Raw genomic sequence first — 18,643 nt, 5'->3', positions numbered from 1 at the left:
AGAAAAGGCATGACCTTTTCTGCAGTCTTCTAAATTCCTCTAATGAGCAAGTAAATTTTCATAATCTCGAAAAATAAAATGTCAAAAATAAGTGGCCCACAGTCGAATGTTAGAATTATGGGATCTTCAAATTTCAGGTGGCACAATGAGTTTTCAGAATAGACGTAGCATACTTCAGTTTTGCAGGATTCCTATGGCTTCTCAAACCAATCAATGAAAGGGCCTGACAACCTACATTCCATCTGTAGTCCCAAATTTATCTTGCTTTTAAAATAAGAGTGCAGCTTAGGTGCAAAGGATGATTTGAGGTCAGAGGCATTTCTTGAATCATTTTCTTTTCTACCTCCTACCCAGTGAAAAGCAAAGATAAGACTCAGATAAGTTCCCCCTGCTTGTTGTAGCTGTTGAAGGAAAGTAGTTGACTGGCAGGAAGGTCCAAGAAAACTTAGTGACACTTAAACTGAACCAAAAAAAAAAAAAAAAGCAAAAAGCCCAGAAAATAACCACTCCTGCAGAATGTTTTCCTGTTTCCAAAAAAGGGTCCCTCATTTGAAATTCTGAAGACTCTTTTTTTCAGAAAGCAGGCTCCATTTTGCTAATTTTCCATTCAAATGTGTTCTGCATCAGAATCTAACAGAACTGACCATTTATTTTCTTGAATTGCTCACATAGGTTGCAGTGATACTAGCTAAAAAAGAATTCACCTCCTTAATGCTAACCAGGGGCTATGAGTCTTGAAAAACATTAGTTCCAGGTGACATTGGGTTTGTTCTCCTGAGTTGAAAAAAGCATCACCACATCTAGAACAAAACCTTGGGTCAGGTGTCAGAAGACTGCTGCTAGTGAGCTCAAGAACTTGGAAGAAAAATCTTCTGGCTCATTTTCCTCATTTCTAAAATGAGGGTGGACTAGAGTACAGAATTTCTGATAGCTCTTTGAGCTCGCCTCTGAGTTCCTTCTGCAAGGGCAGAATTTGTAAATATATGTGAGAGAGAGAGAGAAACAACTTTATGAAACTCATTGTGGCGGAAGATAAAATATGCAGTTGAAAGTAGAAGCTTTGGGTTCAACCTTGGATTCCAAATCAGATTCCTTCACTTTCTCCTCATGAGATCTTAGACAAGTCACTGTATCTCTCTCAGCCTCAACTCTGGTTTCTCTACAATGGAGGGCATTTCATAAGGTTGCTATATAAATTCCATAAACCACCCATATAGTAAATCAACACTGATAATGTGCTAATCCTTCCTACCCCTTCCCATACTCTGTAGTGAGTTGTCTAAACTTAGTCTACCCATTTCCAAAATGGCATAATAACATTAATTAGCCATCAGCAGCAGTCACTAGAAGTATCAAGATAAGTTAGATATTGGAAGAACAACCAAAACAAAAAAGCCCTCCTGGAGTTCTGAGGATAGTATCACTTGCTGCCCTATACTAGCTTTCATGAGCAAAATTAAGTAAGGAAATAACATGTCTCTCATTTGTCTGTAACCCATCCAGTTTTGAAAATGAAAAATTTCTGCTTGCCAGTGTCTTAAGAGTTTCTACCACCCCACCACTCCAGACTCAGGTTGCTACAGAGGATGGTTTCCTCTGAAAAGGCCCATGAGAAGAAAAGGAGATGACATGACAGATGATCTGAGGCTGGGCTGGTCACAGGTGCCAGCAGGCTGCTGCTACTGCACAAGACACACTCCTCCATCCGACTGTCTGGGCTCCCAGCCTCAAACCCACCTTGACAGCAAGCCACTGGGAGAGCAGGGCCAGTTTTATTTATTTCTCTTTCTTCTCTTCAAAGGCGATTTTCCTTAAACTATACAGCTTGTTACTATTGTTGAGTTATGGCACCCTAGAGGATTACATTTCTAAGCATGGAGGCATCTGTATGGCAATAAAACCTACATCATTCCTCAACCACTTCATTTTTTAAATCAAGAAGAAAAAGTTATAACCCCCCACAAAGTGATGATCTTATGAGCAATCCCACTATGCAATATTTCAAAATCCTGAGGGGCTCAGAAAGGACCCTGGCCTAGAAGACCAGCACCATCACAGGCCATACCAAGGGCTTGTTTTCTGACAGAAACCATGTCCCAGGACCCACAATGGGTGAAAATATAAATCTGCCACAGCAACAGAGCCTACTTCTAACTGACCATCCAGAAAACAAGAGCAACATAATACCTATTTTACTTTTAAGGAAAAGAATTAAAAAGAAATCAAACAGCTGCAGAGAGAAAGAAAATCTGGAAAGGCAGAAGAAAGTCCTCTGTTAAACAGACTGAAAGATCCAGGTCTCCAGAGTGGCCTTTAAGACACTGTGAAGAAAGGCTGATTTCTCCCCAAGGACCCCCAGCTTTGATGCCCAAACTGCCCTCAAACATCAGGCTGTGCATTTTTGTATAGCAGGGTACCCTCGGGCGAGACAACCATAAATAGCTTAAAACAAGAATAGGAGATTCCATCTGTTTCTGGAATGTTTCAGCAGCACCTGCTTTCAAGGTAAAAATCTGGGAGCTGTCCCTACAGCCTTCCTTCCCAACTCCCACCCATCCCCCAAACACTTATTTTAAACTAAAGCAGCTCACACACAATCCAAAAGGGTTTCTGCCACTGCACCTGCTGGAGAAAACAGTCCTTTGATTTTTCTCCTGAACTATATGTATGGTTTAAAAAAGTGGCTAGAGAAGGGAGCCAAAGTCCTTAAACCCAAGCTCTATTACTTCTAGCTTCTTTTTCTCCTCGTAAAATCTGAGCTTTTCTGTATTTGCAGTAAAAAATGAGTCCAATACAGATGAAAAAGGATGCAATGATCATTTCTGTCATTAGGTCAGAAAGAGCTCCAGAAGGGAGAAGATTCTCAATGAATACTATTCCAATGTAAACATGTCCATATACCAACTGGCACAGAATGAAGGACAATCTCTTTCCAACAGAAGCCTGGAAACATTGGGGTTTTTTGGTTTTGTTTTTTTAAATGAAGTTGAGACCTTAAAAGTTCAGTCTAAATTGTACATTTTAATAGCCTAGAGTGGTTCATTTCTACTTAGTTGGGTTTATGGATACAACTTATGGCATATGATAGAAAGTATAACAATAGTAGAAAATAAGAATTTATCTGCAACCTACTTTACTGTATTTAACAAGTGCTATGCTTCCCCTAAATTACATGTGTCACATGACAAAAAAAAAAAAAAAAAAGAGTTCAGTGTAAATCAGGATGCGAGTCCCAAACTGATGTGTGGCATCCCTTCCAACAATAATTAGAAAAACCAAGCATGTTTCATTTTGGTCTACAAACATTAATACTTCTAATGCCTGCCCAAACCATCTGATGCCAATCCACTGTCTACGGATAAATATAAAATCTTAAACATGCCCCACCAGCATTTTCATAAGCTGACCACTTGCTTTCTGCCTTCTTGTTAGCACTCCTAGTGTCTCTCATTTCTCAGGGCCTTTGCACATCTCTTCTCATTGCATACAGTTTTTCTCCCACTCACCTCCAGGCAAGTGATCACTCTTTCTGTTAAACCTAGATTAACGGGAACCTATCAGAAACACTTTCCCTGATTCTCCAGTTTAGAGATGAGCACTGTCTAATCTGTGATCCCAAAGAACCTTACACACACACACACACTACTTACTACGTGATATTTTAATTATTCGTTTACATAATCCCTTCCCACAGATTGACTGGCTCCTAAAACAATAAGGGTAGCAGAAGTGAAATAGGAGGAGGATATCAAAATTAGAGGTAGCCTAGGAACAGTGTACCTAGAGGCATATTCACTTCTAAATTTGGTAAATGACAAAAAGTACTTACTATTTTTATTTTACAATGTTAAGTTCAGCTTATCGAAATCTAGGATGTACATGGTGTCTAAAAAGGTTTTCAAATGGGGAGTTGAGAAAGATCTTCTGTGTGTATTTTAAGGGAACATGAGATACAGAAAGCCCAAAGACCAAGTGTTATATATTGCTATCTTAGGTATATACACTAGTTACTCATATACTTTTTTTTTTTTTTGGGCAGTACTGGGGCTTGAACTCAGGGCCTTCACCTTCAGCCACTCTGCCAGCCCTTTTCGTGTTGGGTATTTTTGAAATAGGGTCTCGCAAATTATTTGCCTAGGCTAGCTTTGAACTGCGATCCTCCTGATCTCTGCCTCTTGAGTAGCTAGGATTACAGGCATGAGCCACTGGTGCCTGGCTCATATACTTTTTAATTGAATAAAATTTTAAAAGTTAAACTAAAAAGATTTTAGATACCATCATGATAAAAAAAAGGTAATTTTTTCCCAAAATGTTAACAGGATCTGAACAGTTTTATTTGATAGCTTCTCAAGTTTTCTCAAAAACTTAAATAAGATCCATGTAGATAACAGAGAAAATTGTAGAACGTAACTGTTTGTAAAGTTCTTTTAGAAAGACTATAGAAATTCAATGATTATTTACATATCTCTTATAATCCCCAAACAACAACTCTATGACTCAACTCTTTAAGCTTCTCTATTAACCCCACATCAAAAGTTGACTAGAAATAACATATGTCATTACATTTTTGGACATGATGAATGATGAGCCCTCTGGGCAAATTGGAAGCCATGAAAAAAATTTCAGTTCTAGGTCATTTTGTTTTATAACACTGAAAGATTTCTGAGATCAAAGTGTATAACATATCAGACTCAAATGGCATAATCTAAAAATGTTAAAATATTCTGCTTTCCTGAACTTATCATGAAGAATGACTAACTATTGTTCTCCTAGCTGGTATCTTAAATTTATATTAACTATCATCCAGGAACTTGTTAACTAATGTTATGGTAAATCTTCAGGAGAAATAAAATCCCTGGATGATAGGAATGAGTCAATGGTGGCAGGAAATAACACATTTGGTTTTACAGTGGCATTTGTGTTAATAAGACTTATTTATTACACTCTACTACAACTATATTTCTTTCAAGGTTAGTTATGACAAGAATTCAACACTTACTTAAAAGTTTTTTATTTTAAGTGAACACAAGCTTATTTCCCAGGGACTTATTCCTTTCACAAGTCAAGTATTACTAACTACCTATGATGTGCCTGATATTCTTTGATAAAATGCATTTGCTGGGGAAAAAAGATAAAAATCCTTAGCCTTCAGCCCAGTGTGGTGATGCAAGCCTATAATCCCAATACTCAGGAGCCAGATACAGGAGGATCCAGCGTTCAAGACTAGCATGGGCTACATAGCAAGACCCTGTCTCAAAGGGAAGGGAAAAAAAAAAAATCCTCAGCCATCATGAAGTTTACATTCTAGTGAGGAATGGCAGAAAATAAAAATAAACCTAGTTAAGTTATATTGTATAAAGGATGTCCAAGAATCTTTCATTATCAAATTAAGTTTAAATTTTGTAATATTAGATGGTCTAGTCCTTTGGGGACATAAAGCCTGTCACTCAACACTGAACCTCCTCTAGGAGATTCAAAGGTACACTTCTTACAGTTGTAACTGTATGAAATGAGCTTAGTAATATGAACCATGCTTCTACCAATAATGATTTCATTTTTCCTCTTTGTACTAATGTCCCGGAAGACCCATCCTGTCACTCAGAGCCATCAGTACCCTGTCCTTGCATTCCCAGTGCATCTCCCTTTCTCTGAATACCAGGCACACAGTATCCTGGCCAAGCACTGCTCTACATGCTGAAGATGTGTAATTGATGAAGGCAGCTGACTACCCAACAGGAGAAAGACAAAGGAAGCTGGGCACCAGTGACTCATGCCTGTAATCCTAGCTATGTGGAAGGCTGAGGACAGGCCAGCCTGAGCAAATAGTCTGTGAGACTTCCATCTCCAAAATAACCAAAGCAAAATGGACTGGAGGTGTGGCTCAAGCATTACAGTGTCTACTTTGTAAGCACAAAGCCCTGAGTTTAAACTCCAGTCCCACAAAAAAAAAAAAAAAAGACAAAGATCAAGGTGTATAAATGTATAATTGAGGTATGCAAAGCATGCACTAAGTGTGTTCAGAGGAAGGAATAATGACCTCTGTCTAGGGAAGAGTGCCTGGGAGGATAGGTAGATATATGAAGGCAGAGAAGGTATAGTGAGTCTATAAACTCAGGAGAGCAGACAGACAAGAAGTAATCCTAAGACGCTAAATTTGGGAACAGCAGATGCAATGGCTACACAGATGCCATTACTGGAAGTGACATCCCTCATGAGAAGAGTAGAAAGCAAACGTACAGGTGATTTATGTACAGATTTGAGTTGCTGCACTGGGCACCCAGTGAAAAATGATTGGATTCAAGCCATAGGTTTACCAAAAGGAAAGGATCTGAAGAAAGCCTAGAGACTAACCAATAAAAGAGGATAATGTTGATAACATAACCAGCCCCAAACTGTGCCCTCAATATCTAGGAAGACCTCGCCACTCCATTTGTATCCTACTCTCAACCTAGCAATATTTTCTAACCAAACTAAGGGACAGTGCCATGTATACATGTGTGCCCTTTTTATATGTATGTAAGCTGGGTAAGACAAAGAGAATTTTTCCTCTCATGTTAAATATCCACAAAATGCAAGTTCCTTGGCATCATCCTAGGTATCATATAGCACACTGTGTCCAATGATCCAGCTCCCTAGCTAGTCTAGAAAGTCCTCAAGGGCAGGAACTAGCTAATAGTAAGCATTCAACTCAGGGCTTTGTGCTCACAAAGCCATAGAGTCTGCTGTTCCCAAAATGTTTGTCAATTAAGGGCTGACAAACAAACGAAAGGATTAACCCACCAAATTTTCCTCTATAGGCCTAAGCTAGTATAACAAACAGAAAATATAACAACTACTGCTATTTTTCATTGTAAATGACGACAATAGTATGAAAGCTGCTCAACTGGCTGCCCACAAACACAAAATCCATGACCCAAATGGGCACACAAAATCAAACATCAGAATCAGAAGAGGGCAATTTTGAATTCATTCATTCATTCATTCATGGTATTGAGGATCAAACCTAGGGCCCTGTGCATGCTAAGCATATGCTCTACTACTAAGCTACATCTTCAGCCTCTTAAATTAAATCTTTAAATAATTTTCCACTTGCAGAAATTTGCTGAGTTAATATGACAGTGCCAATTTACAGCACTTACACACATACAAATGCCTCCAGTTTAAAAAGAAACATAATCTAGAATAATATGAGGAGTCAAGCTTTCTACAAATCTTCAGTTGAGTTAAGCCTCCTTCATAATTAATAATATAAACAGGCAGCATTCTGGCCAAGGCTGAAATTCAAATGCCAAAAATGGAAGAGAAATTTTTCTTTAAAAAGAAAAACAAAAGACAATTACAATAAAATCAGAAAGTATTTAACTACTGACATTCAAGTCTAGTCCTCTAGGCAGGTAGAGTATGGACTGGGACTACTGTGGCACCTCCCCACCCCCAACACATACACACACCGCTTGAGAAGAGCAGGTAGCCAGTTCTACCCCTTCCTGAGGGATCTGCACAGTTGGCCTCCAGGGCCCAGACTACAAATGCTATGCTTAGTACAGAAGAGTTGACCTCACTGATTTAGAATGGTGATGGTGCAATGATGATGCTGAGATTTGTGCAGAGAAACACAAATGATGCCATTTAGATTGACAGGGAACAATGGAACTTAAAAATTCAGCCCTTCTTGTCCTGTGTGTGGCAGTGGTTTGGAGGAACTGGGGGGGAAGGATCTTTTCTTGGTGAGATGATGAAGAAAGTGCAGAGACTAGTACAGCAGAGAACTAACCCTTTCTGGAATCCACAAAGGGCCTGGCCTTTTATTCCCAGGCCCAGGCCCAAGCCCAAGCCTGGGGCCCGGGTTTTGTCACAGGCGCCTCCTTGCTGCCCTGCCCTGGCTGCTCTGCAGAAGCAGAAAGAGGCAGGCGGCAGGTCCCCCTGACACCTACTTAACTGAGGCAGATGCAGAGGAGAGTGTGTGGGATGCCTTTACCTCCCCCTCAGGAGGCGCTCAGCAGGAGCCCACAGAGCCAGCAGCTCCAAAATCTGATTTCCACACATCCTCCCACCTCAGAACACACTTTACCCCTCTGGCAGGAGGAAACAGAGCATTAAGCAAGTATGGCTCTGGTGTGTGAAGGGGGTTTTCGAAGACCTGAAGAAGCCTTCTCACAGGAGTCTGCACTTTTTCCAAACCTCTTCAGAGTTGGAAAGAACTTATTCATTCACTGACCAACCCAAAGGGGTAATGGTGTTACTTCAAGGAGGACACAATCAGTGTCTGCAAGATGTCCTGAGCTACAGACACATACTTTATTAATAATCTTACATACACAAAATGTCCACAGGAAAGCCTAACAGGCTAATTTCTGACAGCTCCAGATAACAGTAGGAAAAACTGGAGTTGTGCTGATTTTCCAGCTTCCACATACTACTCAGGAGCAATGGGACCTTCCTACCCAAGGCATGTAATACAAATAAATAAATACAATTATCTGCAGAACTTCAAGTGCAAGAACAACACTGTGAAGTCCTTCTCCCCAAGTGCAGTGACTTACGGGAAGCAGATAGGAAAATAAAAAGAACAGCTGGAAAACTTAATTAGAGATGAACAACGTAAAAGCTGACATTGTTTCATAGAACCAGCAAATAGTCAAAGCCTTTCTCCCTTACCTTAAGATACAGAAGCAGCTCTTGGCTCCTGAAGATAAGCGGCAGAACCCGAATCTCTGTTTGCTGTCAATGTCAGTGAGCACAAAAGTGAAGTTCTGGCCAACTTGACTAACTGTGAGGCTGCAGCAAAGATAGAATAAAGGGAGAAATGAATATACACTAACTTTCTTGATAAAATATCTAATCACCATAAGTCGTTGAACCTGTAACATTTCCTTTCTCAGTGGAACTCTTTATTAAAAAAATGAGTTTAAAATTTACACATTTCAAGGGAGAATACTGTGAAAAAGAAAGCAAAACAAAAAGGAAAAGAAGGAAAGGGAGGGGAAGGGAACGGAAAGAGAAAAGGAAAAACAAAGGAGAAAGGAAAGGGAATGAGAAGAAATAAAGAGAAAAGAAAAGAAAAGGAGGACAGACAGCTAGCAAGCAGCCTGTTCTGGTTACCACCAGAAGTCACATCAGTGCATCCATACAGGCCCCTAATTAAGTTCAATCCCTGAGGTAGCTGGGTTAATCAGCCATCAATCCTGAAAGGAACATTCTATCCACTTCATTTATAAATCAAGAAAGAGTTAGAACAGGCACTGTCTAAAGTCTTGGCTGAATGAGTGGCAGAAAACTGGGTTTTTCAGCCTTGCTCTGACTTCAGTGGTCACTCCACCAACTTGCTGTGACCAATGTCCACCTGGTGAATCCTTCAGTTCAGAAACTACTAGTGACTGCAGTAGCAGAATTCAAATGTCTGCTTTGCCAAACAGTTAGACACTTGACATATATCATCTCATTTAGTTCACAACAACCCTGGAATTGCAGTGATGTTTCCATTTTACAGAAAAGGACACTAAAGGTCAGAATAGGTCAGGAACTGAATCAACATCAGAGAGCTACAAAGAGGAGGAGCTGGCACTCCAAGTGGAAAGTAAACAGGGCAAAGTTACTTGCTGCTTTGCTTAATTCCTGTATCTTTTATAATTTCTGAATTTATGAGGAACATATTTCATACTTTAGAGGACAGAAGTTGCAAAATGTTAAGCATTACAAGGTGTTAAGAAATGGAAACAATGTTTTAAGCAAAGACATTTAAAAAAGTTAAAAATTTCTGGAAAATACAAAAATAAGCAAACTACACATAAAAGCAACATATGATAGAAAATATTAAATAATTAAAAAGCATATTACTAACAAGATGAATCTGGAAATTCTTTTTTAAAAGTTACAAAGTGGCTCAAGCTACTTGGAGTACTGAGATCTGGAGGATGGCAGTTTGAGGCCAGCCAGGACAAATAGTCACTAGACCTCATCTCCAAAACAACCAGAGCAAAATGGATTGTAGGTATGGCTCAAGTAGTAGAGTGCCTGCTTTACAAATGCAAAATCCTAAATGCAAAACCCCAGTCCCACCAAAAAGAGAGAAAAAAAAAAAAAAGTCCCAAAGCATTTAAAAATGCACTATTTAAAATCAGTTTATCAGTAATCTTGCATCAGATTCCTTTTTAAAAATTTAACTACTCTAAATCCTAATGCATAAATTTACACTAACATAATATTTTAGAATTTGACAATAAATTATTCAAAGGCATTCATCAACTCATATTATACAATATCATACTATATTTTACAAAGGATACTCAAATTGATAAACGACTCCAATGTATGGTAGTACCTATAATTTAGTTTATAAATTGTCAGAGGAAATGAAAACTCATGGCTTACAGGCCTCTTTCAAAGACAGAATTCTTACTGAGTCTTTTGGTATGATATGAATTTAGTTTTCAAATAGAGGGCAGATTTTCTTTCTAAAACTCCCTATTATAAGCCACATAAGACAATTAAAATTAATGTAATTTTCAAGGTATCTCAGTACAAAGATCAAGGGCCCTGCCTAGCTATATTTAAGGAAACAATTCCACCCTTTGAGAGTGGTTAAGGAGGACAGGAAAATAACTCAGAAAGAAAAGAAAGTGTTCCACTCTCCTTATTTAACTAGGGAGGTGAACAAAAACAAGGTGGCAATTTAAAAGTAACGTGGTAATAAAGCAGGTGTAAGTAATGTTATCCCTCTACCTTACACAGCCAGGAGAAGGAACACATTTCCATAAAAGTTATAGAGCTGTCAAGGGGACACCAAACGCTGCCTTCTTATGGTTGTTATGTTTTATCTATAAAGCTTGGATACTGTGTTACTATGGTGATTTAATACTATGTTTTAAAGAGGGATTATATGATTAATTTTAACAAGGTTGAGAACTGAAGATGTGTGAGAAATAGGATTCTAGCTCACATAATTAAAGTGATTGGGGAGGAAAATGGGCCTCAGTGGGGGAGGGGGAAACTTGTTTTTTACTAAACTATTTAAAGCAACAGGTCTAGATGAGAAAAGTTACAAATAAGGGCATGCTTTTGTGAAATACAACCATGTGATCATACCAAATATGACTGTTCATTATTTTAACTCACATTTATTTCACATCTAGAATGTGTTAAAATGAATACTCTAAGAAGTATCTTAGCAAAGAAGGGTACTTTTAGGGCTGGATGAAAAGAAAACACCCCAGATTCTAAGAGAATGATATATGACAAACATGACTTGACTTGTGAATTGGCTGTCATTAATTTCCTACTATCTTTACACTACCATTAAAAATGCTGAGAAATGTATTGGCGACACGGTACACTCAAATCAGTGCTAATGGGGCTTTAATTTAGAGAGTTACTTAAGCACAGTAAGGACCTCAATTTCTTCACCAAGAATAATAATGAGAAGCTACCACACAACCTAAAGGATGTTTTGGGAATCAGTAGAATAAGCATTTAGTATGTTGGTCAGTCCTAGGTGGGAATATTTAATAAAAGGAAGGCAAGCTGTTGCCATCTCACTGAAAAGTAAGATTCACATTGCAATCATGCATTCACACAGACCCTAGAGGTAATCCTCTGGAAGAAGAAATAATCCAAGTTTGCATTTTAAAAAAAAGTTCTTTTTAGGGTGGCACAGTTTAGAAGGAGACACTTATCGTCAATTGAGTACTTACTTCTTTAATCCTTAGTAAAGTGAAGCACAAGTCACCAACATTAGCAGAATCACAAAGCCAGCCAATTCTAAAATATTTTTCCTTGGCCAATTTTCAAATAACTAAGTCTATCCAGGGTAATCAAGCAATGGTTAACTTGAAGGGTGCTGAATGTCCAAGGAATTTATCACTCTCTTTCTCCACCTGCTGAGGTAATCCATGGGAGTGTCCACTATCTTCCATTTAAAAAAAAAAAAAAAGACAAAAAGACTAGGAAAAGGGTCTGATTCTGTGTTTCCTTCCAATACCAGAATCCATAATTTCTACAAGAATCAGAGATTTCACAATAATTAAATTAAGAGGAACCTTAGAAACTATCTCAACCAATTGTCTCATTATACAGATGGGAAAACTGAGGCTTAGTGTTTTGTTTTGTTTTCCCAAGTAGTTAGGACTAGGACAAAAATCCAAGCCAAATTCTGGTTCAATGGTCTTCCCATTCTTCCATGCTACACTAAACAACGCACTAAACTTCTCCCTGAGAAGTTTCACTTGAGTTTTAGGAACCAAAGTACATGAAGAATGCAGACAGCTTTCTTAGTAAATTGACTATACCTCGCACTAAGCTACGGAAGCCAAATTTGAGTATCTCCAGAAATAAACTCAGCAGACTAGGGCCAACATCACCATTAGATGGTCTTTCTGTGCTTAGGTAAAAATGGAAAACATGGGAGAAGAGCAATGACTATTCAACCCAAGACTCTAACCTTCATGCTGCCTTTGAAATGTCTGTAGCCATTCAAGGCTCCCCCAGCAGCATATTGTTTAATCTTGAAGTTGTTTACAGATTCAGTGTATGGATGGCACAAAGTATGTGGATAGACAGTTTGAGTCCAGTCTTTCAGTAAGAAATAAGATTCTACATGTCAACCTCACTTTGAGCTCAATCATTTTGCAAACTGAACTCTAACTACAGGAGTATTATAACAAGTGGTGGATATATAACACTTAACAATATAAACACGGGACCCTGCCCATGTAGAGCTTACTATCTGTTTGGAGAGGAATAATAAGCAAAAATCGTACAGCTGTGACAGTATTATGAAACCAAAGATGCACCAAAGATATAAGAAAATGGCAGAGGAGGATAGGCCCAACTAGATGATGTGGTTAGAGATAGTTTCTCAGGGATGACAACAATATTCACCTAAAGGATGGTGAATATTCCAGCTACTCAAGGAACAAGGGACTGGGTGTTTCAGTCACAGAAAATAGCTGGACAAAGATTCTAGGGGCTGGAAGGCAGCAGGCATACTGAAGGAATGTTAAGAATAATAGGTACAGGAGACAAATAGCCACATCATGTGAAGCTGCTACATAAAGCACGCACCAGATTACACAGAACACCTCACTCATCATGGTAAAGAAATAGGACGGCGGGGAGGGGAAATGCTAATGGTAATGAAGAACCATTGAGTGGTTTTACTCAATATGTAAAGCACTGTCTGGTTTGTAGTTGATAAATCTGATCTGATTTATACGAAGAACAATTTGCAAGAATGCAGAAGTAGGAGCAGAGAAAATAATCAAGAGGCTACCTGCAGTACACCAGGTAAGGTTGGATATTGGCTTTACTCATGCAGGAAGAGTAGAGATGGAGAAGAGTGAGTAGTTTGAGTGGTTCAAGTTAGAGCCAGCAGGTATGAGTGACAGGTTTGTCAACAGATGGAGAACTATGGAGGGAAAAAAAAAAAAAGTCATTTGATAGAGGAAAAACTAACAAGTTGTGGGGGGAGGGGATCCTAGAGTTCCATTACATGTTAAGTCTGAGAAGGCTGAAAAACATCAAAATAGAAATGTCAAGTACACAGTTGAACGTTTGGACTGAAGCTATAAATTTGGAAGTCATCTACACACAGATGGTATTTAACACCATGATAAAGATGAGATCAGTTTAGGGAAAGAGCTCATTCATAGACATGACAGTTGAAAGGATGAGTAGAGAAGAGACCATTAAAGAGCCACCAGGCAGGACAAACAGGAGGGAGAATTCAACTATACTGATGCATTGCGATGAAAAGAGAAAAAATGTCTATTGCATTGAACAATGTGGAATTTTCAGATGACCTCGACAGAAATAGCTCTAGTTGAATGACAGAAGCCAGAAACAAACTGAAGAGGACTAAGGAATAAATTGAAGTGTGTGGCTAGTCTTTGAAAAAAGAGAGGATCAGACAGTGATTGAAGGGGAATGAAGAGTCAAAGGTGGGTATTGTTTTTAGGATGGAAGAACATCAGAACTGGTCTTTAAACTGCTGGGGATGATTCAACAGAGGCAGAGATTAATAAAGCAGGAGAATAAGAAACATTAAGGTCTAGACTTTAATCCCAGGTATGCTATTCATTAGCTAAGTGAGCATACTGTCTGATCTTGTCTGTGAAAATAAAAGTAATAGTCACTTGGCAAAATGATTTTAAGGACTAGAAATAATGTATTCAAAGTAACTAGCATATAGTAGGTACACAACAAAATGACCATTATTGTTATAAAATTCAAGAAGTGAAATTGGAACATTTTCTCATCACTATTTATTATAGTTTACTAACAATTTTCTATTGCACTATGTACTGACAAACTATCCTCTCCTTCATTGTATGTGGGCAGAAATCAAATTTATTCAAACTACCACCTTATTTTTTTTTTTGGTACTGGGGATTGAACTTAAGACCTTGCACTTCAGCAAATCCCCCACCTATACCCCATTCCTTTTGCTTTTAGTTTGTTTTTCAGATAGAGTCTCACATTAACTATGCCCGGGCTGGCCTCAAACCACAATCCCCCTACCTCTGTCCCCCAGGTAGCTGGGATTACAAGAGTACACAACCATCAAACCACCACTTCTCTCAACCTGTAATTCCATGAGCCCCAATGCTTCCTTCTATAAACACAGCTTTCATCTGCCTAAACCTCAGGTTTCTCACTTTCCCTGCTCAATAATCCAAGTGTTGAGAAAGACACTCACCCAAAATGGCTGGGGACCAACAGTAGATCACACACAGCTAGGTATAAGGCAACACTTATCTGGCTCAAGAAACCCACCAGATAATTCTAAGAACAGAGATCTGTCCACTGCCTTATCTACATGAGCCTGACAAAGTAAACAAGTAACTATAGAATTAAAAAGTTCCCAAACCAAGGCAAAGTACAGAATTCATCCAACTCCCTCATTTTATGCATGAAGAAATGAAGGCCCTTAGGGAAGAATCTATCTGCATTACAGCACACAGCAAATAAGTAGCAGTACCCAAATTGAAATTTATATAAGCTCCCAAATGCCATCCCCAACACTCTGTCCACTAAGGCCCAACTGTTCTATCACTATCTAATGCTGCAAAAATAATCATGAGACACAGCTAAATACATAGTTTAAGCTAAACTAAGGCACTAAAGTGAGCCAACTAGATTCCAGTTTGAAAAGTACACCAGGGTGAGGTATTGGGGTAGAAATAAGGAGAAGTCTAGGAAGACATGCAGTAATGCAGAAATAATATTGTGCCCACATGTGATTAATTTTCTTTAGTTATTTAAATTTTCTATAATATATATATAGCCTCTGAAATAAATTTAAAAGTTTGATTGCCTTATGCTCTGATGGATCTAAAGGAGGCAGAATAGTAAAGCATTAGAAGAATAGTGGAATTAGAGGTTAAACACATGAGAGTTCCAAAAGCATTTCTACCACATACTAGGAGTGGGACCTTGGGCATGTTATTGAATCTATCTGAGTCTCTGTTCCTCACATGTGGAACACTGATAATGGTAACAGTGCAAATGGGAAGCTCAGTGCAAGAAAAGAATGTAGCACAGTAAGAGACATTTAAAAAATAGTAACTAGCATTTGAATTACATTTGTCTAGTTACATCCTAAACGATTAAGTGATATCCCTGCTCCTGAAAAGATGATGTCATTTCATTTCATACTCCTGTCACTTGTGGTTACAAGTATAGTTTATAGGGCAATTGAATGGTACCTGGCTCTCTGAGTTCTGAAACAGGGTAAGCACAAACAGGAAAAGAAAGTATTTTTCCATCATCCAGTATATCTTGACGGCTTTGACCAACTAAAGCTGATTGTCAGTTATCAAATATAAGCAAGTAGCAACCACAATATGGAATGGGATATGACTCTTATTTATTTTGAGAGACTGTTTTCATCAATAATAGTGAAAAGATTTTGAAAGCAATACAGAGAACTCAGTACTGATATGTCACTACTCCTCTCCACCAAAAGATTCAAGGACAGAGGAGGATAGCAATAACTCTGGACTCGGAACAAGAGTATATATCTATCCCTTTCCCAGCTCTGTAATTACAGTTGTGATAAATGAGCCATTTTCCCTATGTGTATCTTGGCTTCCTGTCTGTAAAATGGGATGTTTGAACTAGAAGAATCTCAGCTTTAAAATCCTACAGCCCTGCTCCCATACATTTTCAAGGCCTCCAGTGAACCCAAGCTCTCATTGTACACATTACTCTCTTCCCAGCAGGCTCCATCTGCTGTGGCTGAACATCTCCAGGCTCACTCAGGGTTTCTCCTCTGCTTTGCTCTGCAATGCATATGGGGTGTTAGGCTCCCCTTCCACGTACTCACTTCTCACTGGCCTGGCAGACTCAATAAAGTCTTACCCACTATAAAAAGTTTTCTCTGACCATTTCAGTCTTATCTAACCTCCCCATCATTCCAAAAAGTATTTAAGATGCCTTTAAAACACTTTTTGGATTAGGTTGGAAACACACAGAGGGCAGGACTCCAAGTCTGAGACCATTTCCTTATTTTATACATCACCCAACATAATGCTACACATTCTGAACCTTCTTTTGCTTTTCTGGAAAAAAAAAAAAATACTACACCACCTACCACCTAAAGCTGCTAGGAAGAATAAATGAGTTATCCAGCACTTTGACTAGAATCAGTTAGGAACTCAAATGCTAATTACCTTCTTTACCTCCTCCTATTTTTGGTGACTGCTCTTCGCCACAAGGTGGTCTGCTGAAAAATGTATTAATTTGGGAGATGGAAATCTAGGATGGGCTAGGAGCCTAAAAGGACTTCGGGCAAGTCACAATTTCCCTGAAGCATAGGTTGTTTCAAATGAAGATATGGTACTTGTTCTTATTTCTTATAATAGAATGATAAAAATGAGATAATACACAAGAAAGTACTTTCTTCTGAAGATCTACTAACATTATTATTTTTCATAAGTCCTAGGTTCAGAAAGAAAATCCTAAAACAACACAAGAAATGGCAAGATGTCAATGTTAACAGGTGATTTTAAATTCCAGTCTTGATACAGACTAGAAATGTCAGAAAGTTAGGGTTCCTTAGGGTAGAAAAGCAGAGATACTGAAAAGATTAGGAAGTGCTCTGTTTTGAATGCAATCACCTGGAGCATTGCTCATCTCCCAAGCTGCTCTATTTTCTAAGTCAAACAATATCATAAACACACCTGAGAGCTTTGTGGGCCTCAGAATCTGGCATATCCATTTGACAGTGCTAACTGCAAACTAATACAAAAAAAAATCATGACATTAAAACCTTTGTATTTCTTGTAAACAAATGTCATTATTATTATCTCTTCTGCATTAAAGAATGCCAAAGTTAGAAATGGAAAAACAAAAGAGATAAAATACAGTGTCAAAGTAATGTGGGGTTTTTCTTTCTTTCCTTTTGTATGTTTGGTTTTGGTATCAACAGAAGTTACCAACACCCACAGGGCATACAACACAGTGTAAGGAAGAACTATTTTACACAGTGAAGAGTAAAATATATACCTAAAGGGACATTTCTGCCTCTAAGTAAAAAAAAATATATATGAGGAACATGATTAGGGAAGGGTAATTTGGAAAAACGTGTTTTAGAAGAAAAACATTTTCCCAACAAAAATGAAAGGCATCCAATATTACTGGTGACAAAAAGATCTTAGAATTATCACTGAAAGGACTTGGCTTTCCTTCCATTTCAAAAAGTAATCATCCAGACAGGCAGGTAAGCAGAGGGGTATGTGTACTGCAAATGAGAGAAAAGTGTGTATGCGCATGCACTTATGTTAGGGCAGAGCAGAGATTTAATCTCATTGCGCATTTCTTCTAATATTATTTTACAAGTTAATTAAGGAACACATATCCAAAATAGATTGATCCTCTAACCAGAAGTCATGTAAAAATGTATTCTTACACATTTCATTAAATATCTAACTACATTTTAATTTCAGCCTTATTACTTTGTATAAATATAACCTTGCCATAATTTGTAATATGTTTTGTAAGTGACTGGGGAAGATTTCATGCATTGCTAATTCATACATATATATATGTGAAGTTTGCATTAAACATCACTAAACAACACCCTTGCTATTTTTAGAAGGAATAGGATAAAGAAGAAACGAGAGGACTCTCATTACAAAGACTGACCCTCTTAAAATTAAGGCTACTGTTTTGAGCACCAACCTGCTGCTAAAAGAACCCTAGTACCAGGGTTTAAAAAGATCTGAGTCAGTAAATACAACAATGGTTGATTGGCTGAAAAATAACACAGTAGAAAGGAGAGTAATGATTATAAGTGGCTGGCAACATCCCAGAGTTTCTTTTTAGAACTCTTTTAACTCCTATGGCTACCAGTTCTCATCCCACAACATTTTTAGGTTTATGCCAAATAAGCCAGGACACTGGCATTACAAAGGGCAGAAGAGATTCAAGCAACATGCTACCCACACACACGTTAAACCATGAAATTCTTCAGACCCTAACTTGTTGGTGGACACTAAAATACATGATATAACCTTCCTGAAGTTGGGCACATTTCATAGCCTAATTGGAACATGTTATAAAATTTATTCTTTACAATGGTTATTTTCTACAACCCCTCTGTCACTAAAAGGGAATTTTTTAAAGAATGTATATACAGTCTCATAGT

The 18,643-nt window shown here is 38.2% G+C and overlaps 1 protein-coding gene across 7 annotated transcripts in view; it reads right to left on the bottom strand.

Annotated features, from left to right (window-relative positions):
- Dennd1a (DENN domain containing 1A) overlaps nucleotides 1–18,643 on the bottom strand; it is a 463,821-nt gene that overhangs the window by 308,545 nt on the left and 136,633 nt on the right. For all 7 annotated transcript variants that reach the window (XM_074051037.1, XM_074051041.1, XM_074051038.1 and 4 more), the window contains exon 5: nucleotides 8,659–8,778. In XM_074051037.1, coding sequence (XP_073907138.1) covers nucleotides 8,659–8,778 — 120 coding nt within the window. The remainder of the gene's footprint in view (nucleotides 1–8,658; nucleotides 8,779–18,643) is intronic.

Source organism: Castor canadensis, chromosome 13 (assembly GCF_047511655.1).
Source record: "Castor canadensis chromosome 13, mCasCan1.hap1v2, whole genome shotgun sequence".
NCBI lineage: Eukaryota > Metazoa > Chordata > Mammalia > Rodentia > Castoridae > Castor > Castor canadensis.
The sequence above is the reverse complement of the archived record's forward strand: the minus strand, read 5'-3'. Positions and strand labels throughout refer to the sequence as shown.